Source organism: Entelurus aequoreus, linkage group LG05, assembly GCF_033978785.1.
Source record: "Entelurus aequoreus isolate RoL-2023_Sb linkage group LG05, RoL_Eaeq_v1.1, whole genome shotgun sequence".
NCBI lineage: Eukaryota > Metazoa > Chordata > Actinopteri > Syngnathiformes > Syngnathidae > Entelurus > Entelurus aequoreus.
Genome location: NC_084735.1, coordinates 5,336,956 through 5,354,455, shown reverse-complemented (window position 1 = coordinate 5,354,455; position 17,500 = coordinate 5,336,956). Strand labels below are relative to the sequence as shown.

Sequence of the window (17,500 nt, the reverse complement as noted above, 5' to 3'; positions counted from 1 at the left end):
TGACAGAAGAAGTTCGAGCAGCTCCTCGAAGCTGCCAACCTTCAGTGAAGAAACGTTAACTGTTATACTTGTTGTTTCCCCGTATTTGTATCAATATTTGGAGGCGTGGTGTAGAGTAACTTTTGTTTTTGTACATTTTAATAATTATTTTTTTTAGCAGTTACTTTATGTCGAGTTAATGTATTTTTTTATTTATTTTTATTAATTATTATTTATTTATTAGTTATTAGTTATTTATTTTTAATTTGTATATTTTAATTTTTTTTATTTTGTATTTTTTTATTTTTTTTATTTTTAACATATTTTAATCAATATTTGGAGGCATGGTGTAGAGTGAGTAACTTTTGTTTTTGTACATTTTAATAATTATTTTTTTTAGCAGTTACTTTATGTCAAGGTAATGTATTTTTAACGTATTTTTAAATGTATTTTTATTAATTATTATTTATTTATTAGTTATTTATTTTTTATTTGTATATTATTATTATTATTTTTATTTTTATTTTTTTATGTATTTATTTATTTTTTGTATTTTTAACGGATTTTAATCAATATTTGGAGGTGTGGTGTAAAGTGAGTAAGTTTGTTTTTGTACATTTTAATAATATTTTTTTTTTAGCAGTTACTTTATGTCGAGTTATAGTATTTTTAACGTATTTTTTTATTTATTTGTATTAATTATTATTTATTTATTATTTATTAGTTATTTATTTTTAATTTGTGTATTTTTTTATTTTATTTATGTATTTATTAATTTTTTGTATTTTTAACGTATTTTAATCAATATTTGGAGGCGTGGTGTAAAGTGAGTAAGTTTGTTTCTGTACATTTTAATAATAATTTTTTTTAGCAGTTACTTTATGTCGAGTTAATGTATTTTTAACATATTTTTTAATTTATTTTTTATTAATTATTATTTATTTGTTATTTATTTTCAATTTAATTTTTTTAATTTAATTTTTTTTAATTTAATTTGTATTTATTTGTATTTTTAACTTATTTTTATCAATATTTGGAGGCGTGGTGTAAAGTGAGTAAGTTTGTTTTTGTACATTTTAATAATTATTATTTTTAGCAGTTACTTTATGTCGAGTTAATGAATAAAAACATCATTAACTAAACATAATTGCGTAAGTTATTTACATCACTCATTAATTTACCTCCTAATTTTACATTACCACAAGGAAGGAACTCATATGGCAACAAAATGCACTAGCGTGATGCTAATATGCATTGGCTTTGCTATTGACACGCTACAGATTAGCATTAGCGATTTTACATGGCAATTTCGACACCTCCCAATGCGCGGACGAAAACTACGACTAAGATGCACGTTACAATCAGCTGGTGTGGAATAAGTATGATACGTACAGTATTAACACTTTTTAAGGCGCAACAAAAAAAAAACCTCTTTTTTTTTTTTTTTTTTTGGGCACAGACCGAATGCCGCCGGTCCTACCGTGCACCGATTTATGTAACATCCGTGTTACGGCACCTGGGTAACGTGAGGAAAGTATATTTATTAACACACACAAAAGTACTGAAAATGAGTACCGTCCAGTACCGGTATTGTTTTAACAGGTACCGGGAATTGGTACCGTTAATGTGCTAGCTTGATGCTAATTTACATTAGATTCGTCATAGAAAGGCTACTATTAGCATTAGCGATTTTACATGGCAAATTTCAACAAAGATGAATGTTACAATTTAAACAGCTGGTGTGTAATAAGTACAATACTTACAGTAGAAACCCTTTGTAGGGCGCAACATAACACATTAGCTACTTCCTCGTTAGATAGCCTATATATAGAGTACTGCCATCTAATGTCTTGGAAGTGCAATTATTATTTATCAACACACACAAAAGTACCGAAAATGAGTACCGTCCAGTACCGGTATCGATTCCCGGGAATCGGTACCGCTAATGTGCTAGTTTGATGCTAATTCACATTAGATTCGTCATAGACAGGCTACTATTAGCATTAGTGATTTTACATGGCAAGTTTCAACAAAGATCAATGTTCCGATCAAACAGCTGGTGTGTAATAAGTACAATACTTACAGTAGAAACCCTTTGTAGGGCGCAACATAACACATTAGCTACTTCCTAGTTAGATAGCCTATATATAGAGTACTGCCATCTAATGTCTTGGAAGTGCAATTATTATTTATTAACACACACAAAAGTACCGAAAATGAGTACCGTCCAGTACCGGTATCGATTCCCGGGAATCTGTACCGTTAATGTGCTAGTTTGATGCTAATTCACATTAGATTCGTGATAGACAGGCTACTATTAGCATTAGCGATTTTACATGGCAAGTTTCAACAAAGATGAATGTTCCGATCAAACAGCTGGTGTGTAATAAGTACAATACTTACAGTAGAAACCCTTTGTAGGGCGCAACATAACACATTAGCTACTTCCTAGTTAGATAGCCTATATATAGAGTACTGCCATCTAATGTCTTGGAAGTGCAATTATTATTTATTAACACACACAAAAGTACCGAAAATGAGTACCGTCCAGTACCGGTATCGATTCCCGGGAATCGGTACCGCTAATGTGCTAGTTTGATGCTAATTCACATTAGATTCGTCATAGACAGGCTACTATTAGCATTAGTGATTTTACATGGCAAGTTTCAACAAAAATGAATGTTCCGATCAAACAGCTGGTGTGTAATAAGTACATTACTTACAGTAGAAACCCTTTGTAGGGCGCAACATGACACATTAGCTACTTCCTCGTTAGATAGCCTATATATAGAGTACTGCCATCTAATGTCTTGGAAGTGCAATTATTATTTATCAACACACATTGGAATTGGGGGGTTAAATCACCAAAAATGATTCCCGGGCGCGGCCACCGCTGCTGCTCACTGCTCCCCTCACCTCCCAGGGGGTGATCAAGGGTGATGGGTCAAATGCAGAGAATAATTTCGCCACACCTCGTGTGTGTGTGACAATCATTGGTACTTTAACTTTAATTAACAAGTACAATACTTACAGTAGAAACCCTTTGTGGGGCGCAACATAACACACAGTCATTGGTACTTTAACTTTAACATTAGGTACTTCCTCGTTAGATAGCCTATATATAGAGTACTGCCATCTAATGTCTTGGAAGTGCAATTATTATTTATTAACACACACAAAAGTACCGAAAATGAGTATCGTCCAGTACCGGTATCGATTCCCGGGAATTGGTACCGTATGGGTTCAAATGTAAGCGATACCCATCCCTACTTTACTACACCGCGATGTCCTATAATTGACTTCTGGTGTACCCTCCGACTCGAAAGTGAAAGTGTGGCGTGGTCATTTGGGCGGCGCCAATTGGTTCTGATCCGACTAAACCAACGCGGGATGGAAAATGAGGGAAAAAAGGAGGCCGGGCAAACATTGCAGTGTTTTCCAGGGGGTCTCGGACCTTTGTGTCAACATTCATCTCGTCTGTTTGCACCCCCGCCAAGGGGGGCGGGCCGGGGGTGGCGGGGGCGCAAAGTGGTTTTGGGTGGTGGGAGGGGGTGCGGCGAAAGCAAACACCAGCTGCTGGAGTTCTGCAAGGAAACAATGGGGGGGGGGGTATGTAGTGCGTCACGCTGCGGCAATAAGACCACTTGAGCGCCAGGAAAAAAATGGCGTTTTCGGGAAACCAGTGGAAGTCTCCGCCAGCAGCCCGGGTCAAAGTGGGCAAGTTGTGGGCAGATGACTCATCGCAACGGGCGCCGCCGGAGGGGCGGAGCTCGCAGGCCTGTCTTATAAATCCAGCAGTTTAATATGAGCGTTATTGGACCCGGGCAGGTTCTAACAACAATAATACAACTTCATAATATTAGTGTCAGAGATGTGTCAAGTTGTCCTTTATTAAGACTAATATTCTAATAGAAATAATACAACATCATAATATTAGTGTCAGAGATGTGTCAAGTTGTCCTTTATTAGGATTTATATTCTAATAACAATCAACAATAATACAAAATAATAATATTAGTGTCAGAGATGTGTCAAGTTGTCCTTTATTAGAACTAATATTCTAATAACAATAATACAACATCATAATATTAGTGTCAGACATGTGTCAAGTTGTCCTTTATTAGGACTAATATTCTAATAACGATAATACAACATCATAATATTAGTGTCAGAGATGTGTCAAGTTGTCCTTTATTAGCACTAATATTCTAATAACAATAATACAACATCATAATATTAGTGTCAGAGATGTGTCAAGTTGTCCTTTATTAGGACTAATATTCTAATAACAATAATACAACATCATAATATTAGTGTCAGAGATGTGTCAAGTTGTCCTTTATTAGGACTAATATTCTAAAAACAATAATACAACATCATAATATTAGTGTCAGAGATGTGTCACGTTGTCCTTTATTAGGACTAATATTCTAATATAAATAATACAACATCATAATATTAGTGTCAGAGATGTGTCAAGTTGTCCTTTATTAGGACTAATATTCTAATAACGATAATACAACATCATAATATTAGTGTCAGAGATGTGTGAAGTTGTCCTTTATTAGGACTAATATTCTAATAACAATAATACAACATCATAATATTAGTGTCAGAGATGTGTCAAGTTGTCCTTTATTAGGACTAATATTCTAATAACAATAATACAACATCATAATATTAGTGTCAGAGATGTGTCAAGTTGTCCTTTATTAGGACTAATATTCTAATAACAATAATACAACATCATAATATTAGTGTCAGAGATGTGTCAAGTTGTCCTTTTTAGGACTAATATTCTAATACAAATAATACAACATCATAATATTAGTGTCAGAGATGTGTGAAGTTGTCCTTTATTAGGACTAATATTTTAATAACAATAATACAACATCATAATATTAGTGTCAGAGATGTGTCAAGTTGTCCTTTATTAGGACTAATATTCTAATAACAATAATACAACATCATAATATTAGTGTCAGATATACGTCAAATTGTCCTTTATTAGGACTAATATTCTAATAACAATAATACAACATCACAATATTAGTGTCAGAGATGTGTCAAGTTGTCCTTTATTAGGACTAATATTCTAATACCAATAATACAACATCATAATATTAGTGTCAGAGATTTGTGAAATTGTCCTTTATTAGGACTAATATTCTAATAACGATAATACAACATCATAATATTAGTGTCAGAGATGTGTCAAGTTGTCCTTTATTAGGACTACTATTCTAATAACAATAATACAACATCATAATATTAGTGTCAGAGATGTGTGAAGTTGTCCTTTATTAGGATTAATATTCTAATAACAATAAACAATAATACAAAATAATAATATTAGTGTCAGAGATGTGTCAAGTTGTCCTTTATTAGGACTAATATTCTAATACCAATAATACAACATCATAATATTAGTGTCAGAGATGTGTCAAGTTGTCCTTTATTATGACTAATATTCTAATAACAATAATACAACATCATACTATTAGTGTCAGAGATGTGTCAAGTTGTCCTTTATTAGGACTAATATTCTAATACCAATAATACAACATCATAATATTAGTGTCAGAGATGTGTCAAGTAGTCCTTTATTAGGACTAATATTCTAATAACGATAATACAACATCATAATATTAGTGTCAGAGATGTGTCAAGTTGTCCTTTATTAGGACTAATATTCTAATAACAATAATACAACATCATAATATTAGTGTCAGAGATGTGTCAAGTTGTCCTTTATTAGGACTAATATTCTAATAACAATAATACAACATCATAATATTAGTGTCAGAGATGTGTCAAGTTGTCCTTTATTAGGACTAATATTCTAAAAACAATAATACAACATCATAATATTAGTGTCAGAGATGTGTCACGATGTCCTTTATTAGGACTAATATTCTAATAGAAATAATACAACATCATAATATTAGTGTCAGAGATGTGTCAAGTTGTCCTTTATTAGGACTAATATTCTAATAACGATAATACAACATCATAATATTAGTGTCAGAGATGTGTGAAGTTGTCCTTTATTAGGACTAATATTCTAATAACAATAATACAACATCATTATATTAGTGTCAGAGATGTGTCAAGTTGTCCTTTATTAGGACTAAAATTCTAATAACAATAATACAACATCATAATATTAGTGTCAGAGATGTGTCAAGTTGTCCTTTATTAGGACTAACATTCTAATAACAATAATACAACATCATAATATTAGTGTCAGAGATGTGTCAAGTTGTCCTTTATTAGGACTAAAAATTTAATAACAATAATACAACATCATAATATTAGTGTCAGAGATGTGTCAAGTTGTCCTTTATTAGGACTAATATTCTAAAAACAATAATACAACATCATAATATTAGTGTCAGAGATGTGTCAAGTTGTCCTTTATTAGGATTTATATTCTAATAACAATAAACAATAATACAAAATAATAATATTAGTGTCAGAGATGTGTCAAGTTGTCCTTTATTAGGACTAATATTCTAATACCAATAATACAACATCATAATATTAGTGTCAGAGATGTGTCAAGTTGTCCTTTATTAGGACTAATATTCTAATAGCAATAATACAACATCATAATATTAGTGTCAGAGATGTGTCAAATTGTCCTTTATTAGGACTAATATTCTAATAACGATAATGCAACATCATAATATTAGTGTCAGAGATGTGTCAAGTTGTCCTTTATTAGGACTAATATTCTAATACCAATAATACAACATCATAATATTAGTGTCAGAGATGTGTCAAGTTGTCCTTTATTAGGACTAATATTCTAATACCAATAATACAACATCATAATATTAGTGTCAGAGATGTGTCAAATTGTCCTTTATTAGGACTAATATTCTAATAACAATAATACAACATCATAATATTAGTGTCAGAGATGTGTCAAGTTGTCCTTTATTAAGACTCTAATAACAATAATACAACATCATAATATTAGTGTCAGAGATGTGTCAAGTTGTCCTTTATTAGGACTAATATTCTAATAACAATAATACAACATCATAATATTAGTGTCAGAGATGTGTCAAGTTGTCCTTTATTAGGACTAATATTCTAATAACGATAATACAACATCATAATATTAGTGTCAGAGATGTGTCAAGTTGTCCTTTATTAGGACTAATATTCTAATAACGATAATACAACATCATAATATTAGTGTCAGAGATGTGTCAAGTTGTCCTTTATTAGGACTAATATTCTAATAACGATAATACAACATCATAATATTAGTGTCAGAGATGTGTCAAGTTGTCCTTTATTAGGACTAATATTCTAATAACAATAATACAACATCATAATATTAGTGTCAGAGATGTGTCAAATTGTCCTTTATTAGGACTAATATTCTAATAACAATAATACAACATCATAATATTAGTGTCAGAGATGTGTCAAGTTGTCCTTTATTAAGACTCTAATAACAATAATACAACATCATAATATTAGTGTCAGAGATGTGTCAAGTTGTCCTTTATTAGGACTAATATTCTAATAACAATAATACAACATCATAATATTAGTGTCAGAGATGTGTCAAGTTGTCCTTTATTAGGACTAATATTCTAATAACGATAATACAACATCATAATATTAGTGTCAGAGATGTGTCAAGTTGTCCTTTATTAGGACTAATATTCTAATAACGATAATACAACATCATAATATTAGTGTCAGAGATGTGTCAAGTTGTCCTTTATTAGGACTAATATTCTAATAACGATAATACAACATCATAATATTAGTGTCAGAGATGTGTCAAGTTGTCCTTTATTAGGACTAATATTCTAATAACAATAATACAACATCATAATATTAGTGTCAGAGATGTGTCAAGTTGTCCTTTATTAGGACTAATATTGTAATACCAATAATACAACATCATAATATTAGTGTCAGATATGTGTCAAGCTGTCCTTTATTAGGATTAATATTCTAATAACAATAAACAATAATACAAAATAATAATATTAGTGTCAGAGATGTGTCAAGTTGTCCTTTATTAGGATTAATATCCTAATAACAATAATACAACATCAAAATATTAGTGTCAGAGATGTGTCAAGTTGTCCTTTATTAGGACTAATATTCTAATACCAATAATACAACATCATAATATTAGTGTCAGAGATGTGTCAACTTGTCCTTTATTAGGACCAATATTCTAATACCAATAATACAACATCATAATATTAGTGTCAGAGATGTGTCAAGTTGTCCTTTATTAGGACTAATATTCTAATACCAATAATACAACATCATAATATTAGTGTCAGAGATGTGTCAAGTTGTCCTTTATTAGGACTAATATTCTAATAACAAAAATACAACATCATAATATTAGTGTCAGAGATGTGTCAAGTTGTCCTTTATTAGGACTAATATTCTAATAACAATAATACAACATCATAATATTAGTGTCAGAGATGTGTCAGGTTGTCCTTTATTAGGACTAATATTCTAATACCAATAATACAACATCATAATATTAGTGTCAGAGATGTGTCAAGTTGTCCTTTATTAAGACTAATATTCTAATAGAAATAATACAACATCATAATATTAGTGTCAGAGATGTGTCAAATTGTCCTTTATTAAGACTAATATTCTAATAACGATAATACAACATCATAATATTAGTGTCAGAGATGTGTCAAGTTGTCCTTTATTAGGACAAATATTCTGATAACAATAATGCAACATCATAATATTAGTGTCAGAGATGTGTCAAGTTGTCCTTTATTAGGACTAATATTCTAATACCGATAATACAACATCACAATATTAGTGTCAGAGATGTGTCAAGTTGTCCTTTATTAGGACTAATATTCTAATAATAATACAACATCACAATATTAGTGTCAGAGATGTGTCAAGTTGTCCTTTATTAGGACTAATATTCTAATAATAATACAACATCATAATATTAGTGTCAGAGATGTGTCAAAGTGGGCAAGTTGTGGGCAGATGACTCATCGCCACGGGCGCCGCCGGAGGGGCGGAGCTGGCAGGCCTGTCTTATAAATCCAGCAGTTTAATATGAGCGTTATTGGACCCGGGCGGGGGGGGGGGGGGGGGGGGGGGGATGGGGGAGGCTATAAAGACGAGCGGCGGCGGCGAGCGGCGGAAACGAGGTAAAAGCCAATTTATCAGTCTGCGTAGGCGATGGTCGTCGATACGACGGCGACGAGGAACGGAGATAAACAAAAAGGCAACGCTGGGATGGCGAGGATGTCTCCCCTGTGGCACATTGCGCAGTCTGTACACACATTTTGTTGGGCACGCCATCGCGGAACATTCCTTTGAAGAGGCAGTGAGGACACTTCATTAGGTACACACGCTTAGGAAGTCCAACACAAGAGTGATGTCACTATTTGTGAAGTAGAAAGGTCATAATCTACTAGGCCAAAATGTTGAAAGAGCCATATTGGACCAAAAATACAAAAACAAATCTGTCTGGAGCCGCAAAAAATTAAAAGCCATATTACATGTGTCATGAGATATACATGGAATTAAGACGACTTAAAGGAAACTAAATGAGCTCAAATATAGCTACAAACGAGGCATAATGATGCAATGTGTACATATCGCTAGCCCAAATAGCATGTTAGCATCGATTAGCTTGCAGTCATGCAGTGACCAAATATGTCTGATTTAATCAGAAAAGAGGACGTATGGTCAGTCTATTATAATGTAATATTAGCATGTAGCTAACAAAGCTACGTTAATGTTCCTAACCTAGTATGATGTTATAATGTAATGTTAGCATGTAGCTTACATATCTATGTTAATGTTGCTAACCTAGTATGATGTTATAATGTAATGTTAGCATGTAGCTCACATAGCTACGTTAATGTCGCAAACCTAGTATGATGTTGTAATGAAATGTTAGCATGTAAATTACATAGCTATGCTAGTGTTGCTAACCTAGTATTATGTTATAATGTTCTGTTAGCATGTAGCTCACATAGCTACGTTAATGTTGCTAACCTAGTATGATGTTATAATGTAATGTTAGCATGTAGCTCACATAGCTACGTTAATGTTGCTAACCTAGTATGATGTTATAATGTAATGTTAGCATGTAGCTCACATAGCTACGTTAATGTTGCTAACCTAGTATGATGTTATAATGTAATGTTAGCATGTAGCTCACATAGCTACGTTAATGTCGCGAACCTAGTATGATGTTATAATGTAGAGTTAGCATGTAGCTCACATAGCTATGCTAGTTTTGCTAACCTAGCATGATGTAAAAATGTAATGTTAGCATGCAGCTAACTTAGTATGATGTTATAGTGTATTGTTAGCATGTAGCTTACATAGCTATGCTAGTGATGCTACCCTAGTATGATGTCATAATGTAATGTTAGCATGTAGCTTACATAGCTATGCTAGTGATGCTACCCTAGTATGATGTCATAATGTAATGTTAGCATGTAGCTCACATAGTGTTGCCAACCTTGCATTATGTTCAAATGTAATGTTAGCATGTAGCTCACATAGCTATGCTAGTGTTGCTAACCTAGCATGATGTTAAAATGTAGTGTTAACATGTAGCTCACATAGCTATGCTAGTGTTGCTAACCTAGCATGATGTTAAAATGTAATGTTAGCATGTAGCCATAGCTATGCTAGTGTTGCTAACGTTTCTGTCCTTATGTTAAATATTGATGTTTGACAATTGGTGTGTGTGATATATGGCTGGACAAGATCCAGTTTTTGCCTCCAAGCCGGGACATGAGACATCCTGACCCTGACTGACAATGAAGACCAACATAAAAATGGATGTGTGACAATCTTGCCTGTCTTGGGGTTGATGTAGAAGAAGTTCTGCGGGTTGCCGGCGGTGATGCGGTAGCTCAGACGACTGGGCGTGGCGGTCAGGTCGGGGTCCTGCGCCTGGATCCGGATGACGGACACGTCCTTGGGCGAGTTCTCCATGACGACCGGGTGGTAGATGGGGTCCGAGGTGAGGGGCGCGTTGTCGTTCAAGTCCTCCACCTGAGGGGTGGAGCTCATTTTGACTCAAACAAACATGCCTGACTCAATATTCTAATAACAATAATACAACATCATAATATTAGTGTCAGAGATGTGTCAAGTTGTGCTTTATTAGGACTAATATTCTAATAAAAATAATACAACATCATAATATTAGTGTCAGAGATGTGTCAAGTTGTCCTTTATTAGGACTAATATTCTAATAACAATAATACAACATCATAATATTAGTGTCAGAGATGTGTCAAGTTGTCCTTTATTAGGACTAATATTCTAATAACAATAATACAACATCATAATATTAGTGTCAGAGATGTGTCAAGTTGTCCTTTATTAGGACTAATATTGTAATAACAATAATACAACATCATGATATTAGTGGCAGAGATGTGTCAAGTTGTGCTTTATTAGGACTAATATTCTAATAACAATAATACAACATCATAATATTAGTGTCAGAGATGTGTCAAGTTGTCCTTTATTAGGACTAATATTCTAATAACAATAATACAACATCATAATATTAGTGTCAGAGATGTGTCAAGTTGTCCTTTATTAGGACTAATATTCTAATAACAATAATACAACATCATAATATTAGTGTCAGAGATGTGTCAAGTTGTCCTTTATTAGGACTAATATTGTAATAACAATAATACAACATCATGATATTAGTGGCAGAGATGTGTCAAGTTGTGCTTTATTAGGACTAATATTCTAATAACAATAATACAACATCATAATATTAGTGTCAGAGATGTGTCAAGTTGTCCTTTATTAGGACTAATATTCTAATACCAATAATACATCATAATAATATTAGTGTCAGAGATGTGTCAAGATGTCCTTTATTAGGACAAATATTCTAATAACAATAATACAACATCATAATATTAGTGTCAGAGATGTGTCAAGTTGTCCTTACTAGGACTAATATTGTAATAACAATAAAACATCATAATAATATTAGTGTCAGAGATGTGTGAAGTTGTCCTTATTAGGACTAATATTGTAATAACAATAATACATCATAATAATATTAGTGTCAGAGATGTGTGAAGTTGTCCTTATTAGGACTAATATTCTAATAACAATAATACAACATCGTAATCTTAGTGTCAGAGATGTGTCAAGTTGTCCTTCATTAGGACTAATATTCTAAAAACAATACTACAACATCATAATATTAGTGTCAGAGATATGTCAAATTGTCCTTTATTAGGACTAATATTCTAATAACGATAATACAACATCATAATATTAGTGTCAGAGATGTGTGAAGTTGTCCTTTATTAGGATTAATATTCTAATAACAATAAACAATAATACAAAATAATAATATTAGTGTCAGAGATGTGTCAAGTTGTCCTTTATTAGGACTAATATTCTAATAACAATAATACAACATCATAATATTAGTGTCAGAGATGTGTCAAGTTGTCCTTTATTAGGACTAATATTCTAATAACAATAATACAACATCATAATATTAGTGTCAGAGATGTGTCAAGTTGTCCTTTATTAGGACTAATATTGTAATAACAATAATACATCATAATAATATTAGTGTCAGAGATGTGTCAAGATGTCCTTTATTAGGACTAATATTCTAATAACAATAATACAACATTATAATATTAGTGTCAGAGATGTGTGAAGTTGTCCTTATTAGGACTAATATTCTAATAACAATAATACAACATCATAATGTTAGTGTCAGAGATGTGTCAAATTGTCCTTTATTCTGACTAATATTCTAATAACAATAATACAATATCATAATATTAGTGTCAGAGATGTGTCAAGTTGTGCTTTATTAGGACTAATATTCTAATAACAATAATACAACATCATAATATTAGTGTCAGAGATGTGTCAAGTTGTCCTTTTTTAGGACTAATATTCTAATAACAATAATACAACATCATAATATTAGTGTCAGAGATGTGTCAAGTTGTCCTTTATTAGGACTAATATTCTAGTAACAATAATACAACATCATAATATTAGTGTCAGAGATGTGTCAAGTTGTGCTTTATTAGGACTAATATTCTAATAACAATAATACAACATCATAATATTAGTGTCAGAGATGTGTCAAGTTGTCCTTTATTAGGACTAATATTCTAATACCAATAATACATCATAATAATATTAGTGTCAGAGATGTGTCAAGATGTCCTTTATTAGGACTAATATTCTAATAACAATAATACAACATCATAATATTAGTGTCAGAGATGTGTCAAGTTGTCCTTATTAGGACTAATATTGTAATAACAATAATACATCATAATAATATTAGTGTCAGAGATGTGTCAAGTTGTCCTTATTAGGACTAATATTCTAATAACAATAATACAACATCATAATCTTAGTGTCAGAGATGTGTCAAGTTGTCCTTCATTAGGACTAATATTCTAAAAACAATACTACAACATCATAATATTAGTGTCAGAGATATGTCAAATTGTCCTTTATTAGGACTAATATTCTAATAACGATAATACAACATCATAATATTAGTGTCAGAGATGTGTGAAGTTGTCCTTTATTAGGATTAATATTCTAATAACAATAAACAATAATACAAAATAATAATATTAGTGTCAGAGATGTGTCAAATTGTCCTTTATTAGGACTAATATTCTAATAACAATAATACAACATCATAATATTAGTGTCAGAGATGTGTCAAGTTGTCCTTTATTAGGACTAATATTCTAATAACAATAATACAACATCATGATATTAGTGTCAGAGATGTGTCAAGTTGTCCTTTATTATGACTAATATTCTATTAACAATAATACAATATCATAATATTAGTGTCAGAGATGTGTCAAGTTGTGCTTTATCACGACTAATATTCTAAAAACAATAATACAACATCATAATATTAGTGTCAGAGATGTGTCAAGTTGTCCTTTATTAGGACTAATATTCTAATAACAATAATACAACATCATAATATTAGTGTCAGAGATGTGTCAAGTTGTGCTTTATTAGGACTAATATTCCAATACCAATAATACAACATTATAATATTAGTGTCAGAGATGTGTCAAGTTGTCCTTTATTAGGACTAATATTCTAATAACAATAATACAACATCATAATATTAGTGTCAGAGATGTGTCAAGTTGTCCTTTATTAGGACTAATATTCTAATAACAATAATACAACATCATAATATTAGTGTCAGAGATGTGTCAAGTTGTCCTTTATTAGGACTAATATTCTAATAACAATAATACAACATCATTATATTAGTGTCAGAGATGTGTCAAGTTGTCCTTTATTAGGACTAATATTCTAATAACAATAATACATCATAATAATATTAGTGTCAGAGATGTGTCAAGTTGTGCTTTATTAGGACTAATATTCCAATACCAATAATACAACATTATAATATTAGTGTCAGAGATGTGTCAAGTTGTCCTTTATTAGGACTAATATTCTAATAACAATAATACAACATCATAATATTAGTGTCAGAGATGTGTCAAGTTGTGCTTTATTAGGACTAATATTCCAATACCAATAATACAACATTATAATATTAGTGTCAGAGATGTGTCAAGTTGTCCTTTATTAGGACTAATATTCTAATAACAATAATACAACATCATAATATTAGTGTCAGAGATGTGTCAAGTTGTCCTTTATTAGGACTAATATTCTAATAACAATAATACAACATCATAATATTAGTGTCAGAGATGTGTCAAGTTGTCCTTTATTAGGACTAATATTCTAATAACAATAATACAACATCATTATATTAGTGTCAGAGATGTGTCAAGTTGTCCTTTATTAGGATTAATATTCTAATAACAATAATACAACATGTTAGTGTCAGAGATGTGTGAAGTTGTAAATATACTAGTTAATAACATAATAACGATAATAGTTAACTAATAGTTAACATAATAACTATATTAGTTAATAACATAATAACTATATTAGTTAATAACTATAAGAGTTAATTAATAGTTAACATAATAACTATAGTAGTTAATAACATAATAACTATAATAGTTAACTAATAGTTAACATAATAACTATAGTAGTTAATAACATAATAACTACAGTAGTTAACATACAAATTATAATAGTTAACATAAAAAACTGTAATAGTTAATAACATAAAAAATGTAATAGTTAATAACAAAAACTATAATAGGTAATAACATAACAATTATAATAGTTAATAACAAAAACTATAATAGTGAATCACATAAAATCTAGATTAGTTAACATAAAAATTATAATAGTTCATAACATAATTAATAAAATAACAACTATAATAGTTAATAACATAAAAACTATAATAGTTAATAACATAAAAACTATAATAGTTCATAACATAAAATATATAATACTTAATTGCAGCATGAACGTTTGGGACAAGTTTGGTGATTTTTTGACAAGGTGGGGGAGCAGGGGGGTAGTTATGAATAATAAACGTCTAACAATAATAAACGATGGGGCGGCGTGGCTCAGTTGGTAGAGCGGCCGTGCCAGCAACTTGAGGGTTCCAGGTTTGATCCCCGCTGCCGCCATCCTAGTCACTGCCATTGTGTCCTTGGGCAAGACACTTCACCCACCTGCTCCCAGTGCCTCCTTACATTCTACTTAGTAAATAAAGCGCGTTGAGTCTCTAGAGAAAAGACGCTTAACAAAAATAATTGACCTGACTATGAACATAAAAACTGCAATAAACAAGAAACGATGCAGCACAAAGTGTTATTTGAATATTGGCAATGTCAAAGTGTTGGGAGTCACTATTTGGTCATGTTGGGAGTCACTATTTGGTCATGTTGGGACTCACTATTTGGTCATGTTGGGAGTCACTATTTGGTCATGTTGGGAGTCACTATTTGGTCATGTTGGGACTCACTATTTGGTCATGTTGGGACTCACTATTTGGTCATGTTGGGAGTCACTATTTGGTCATGTTGGGAGTCACTATTTGGTCATGTTGGGAGTCACTATTTGGTCATGTTGGGACTCACTATTTGGTCATGTTGGGAGTCACTATTTGGTCATGTTGGGAGTCACTATTTGGTCATGTTGGGAGTCACTATTTGGTCATGTTGGGAGTCACTATTTAGTCATGTTGGGGGTCACTATTTGGTCATGTTGGGAGTCACTATTTGGTCATGTTGGGACTCACTGTTTGGTCATGTTGGGAGTCACTATCTGGTCATGCTGGGAGTCACTATTTGGTCATGTTGGGAGTCACTATTTGGTCATGCTGGGAGTCACTATTTGGTCATGTTTAGGACTCACTAGTTGGTCATGTTGGGACTCACTAGTTGGTTATGTTGGGACTCACTATTTGGTCAGTTTGGGAGTCACTATTTGGTCATGTTGGGACTCACTATTTGGTCATGTTGGGACTCACTATTTGGTCATGTTTGGAGTCACTATTTAGTCATGCTGGGAGTCACTATTTGGTCATGTTGGGAGTCACTATTTGGTCATGTTTGGGAGTCACTATTTGTTCATGTTGGGAGTCACTATTTGGTCATGTTGGGAGTCACTATTTGGTCATGTTTGGGAGTCACTATTTGTTCATGTTGGGAGTCACTATTTGGTCATGTTTGGGAGTCACTATTTGTTTATGTTGGGAGTCACTATTTGGTCATGTTTGGGAGTCACTATTTGGTCATATTGGGAGTCACTATTTGGTCATGTTGGGAGTCACTATTTGGTCATGTTGGGAGTCACTATTTGGTCATGTTGGGAGTCACTATTTGGTCATGTTGGGAGTCACTATTTGGTCATGTTGGGAGTCACTATTTGGTCATGTTGGGAGTCACTATTTGGTCATGTTGGGAGTCACTTTTTGGTCATGTTGGGAGTCACTATTTGGTAATGTTTGGGAGTCACTATTTGGTCATGTTGGGAGTCACTATTTGGTCATGTTGGGAGTCAGTATTTGGTGATGTTGGGGTCACTATTTGGCAGCGGCACTCTCAATCCAAGAGAGGACACACAAGTGGCAGGTTCCTTCCTCCCCGCCAGAGTAAAATGGCGCTGCTGGACTGTCAGTATTTACGAGTGTTGGCTGCCAGTGCCGAGACGCTCTGGCGGGTAATTGAGGAGCACCTAACATGAGTCTGATGAAACTTCCTCTTTTGGCGCGTGATTGCTCACCCGCCAGCGGAGCGAGCAATCACGCCGTGCCGCACCTCAGTAACCCCGAGCAACAACACAACACCTCGCCTAAATGTGGTGTTGTCACACAACAACAACACATTAAGTACAACATATTTAGTTGTCTTTGCTGCCTGAACGCCATCTTGTCATCGTTCAGTGTAAATGCCAATTATTTTATGGTGGCCTGCCATTTCATTTTATTGTGACCCACCAAATCATTATACTGTGACCCGCCATATCATTTTATTGTGGCCCATCCCATAACTTGATGTGGTCCAGCACTTAATTTTAATGTGAC

General features: G+C 32.6%; 1 protein-coding gene across 1 annotated transcript in view; it reads right to left on the bottom strand.

The window, feature by feature from the left end:
• LOC133649523 (protocadherin Fat 3) overlaps positions 1-17,500 on the bottom strand; it is a 235,516-nt gene that overhangs the window by 152,417 nt on the left and 65,599 nt on the right. The window contains exon 6 of the mRNA XM_062046111.1: positions 10,833-11,031. Within this exon, the coding sequence (XP_061902095.1) occupies positions 10,833-11,031 (199 nt within the window). The remainder of the gene's footprint in view (positions 1-10,832; positions 11,032-17,500) is intronic.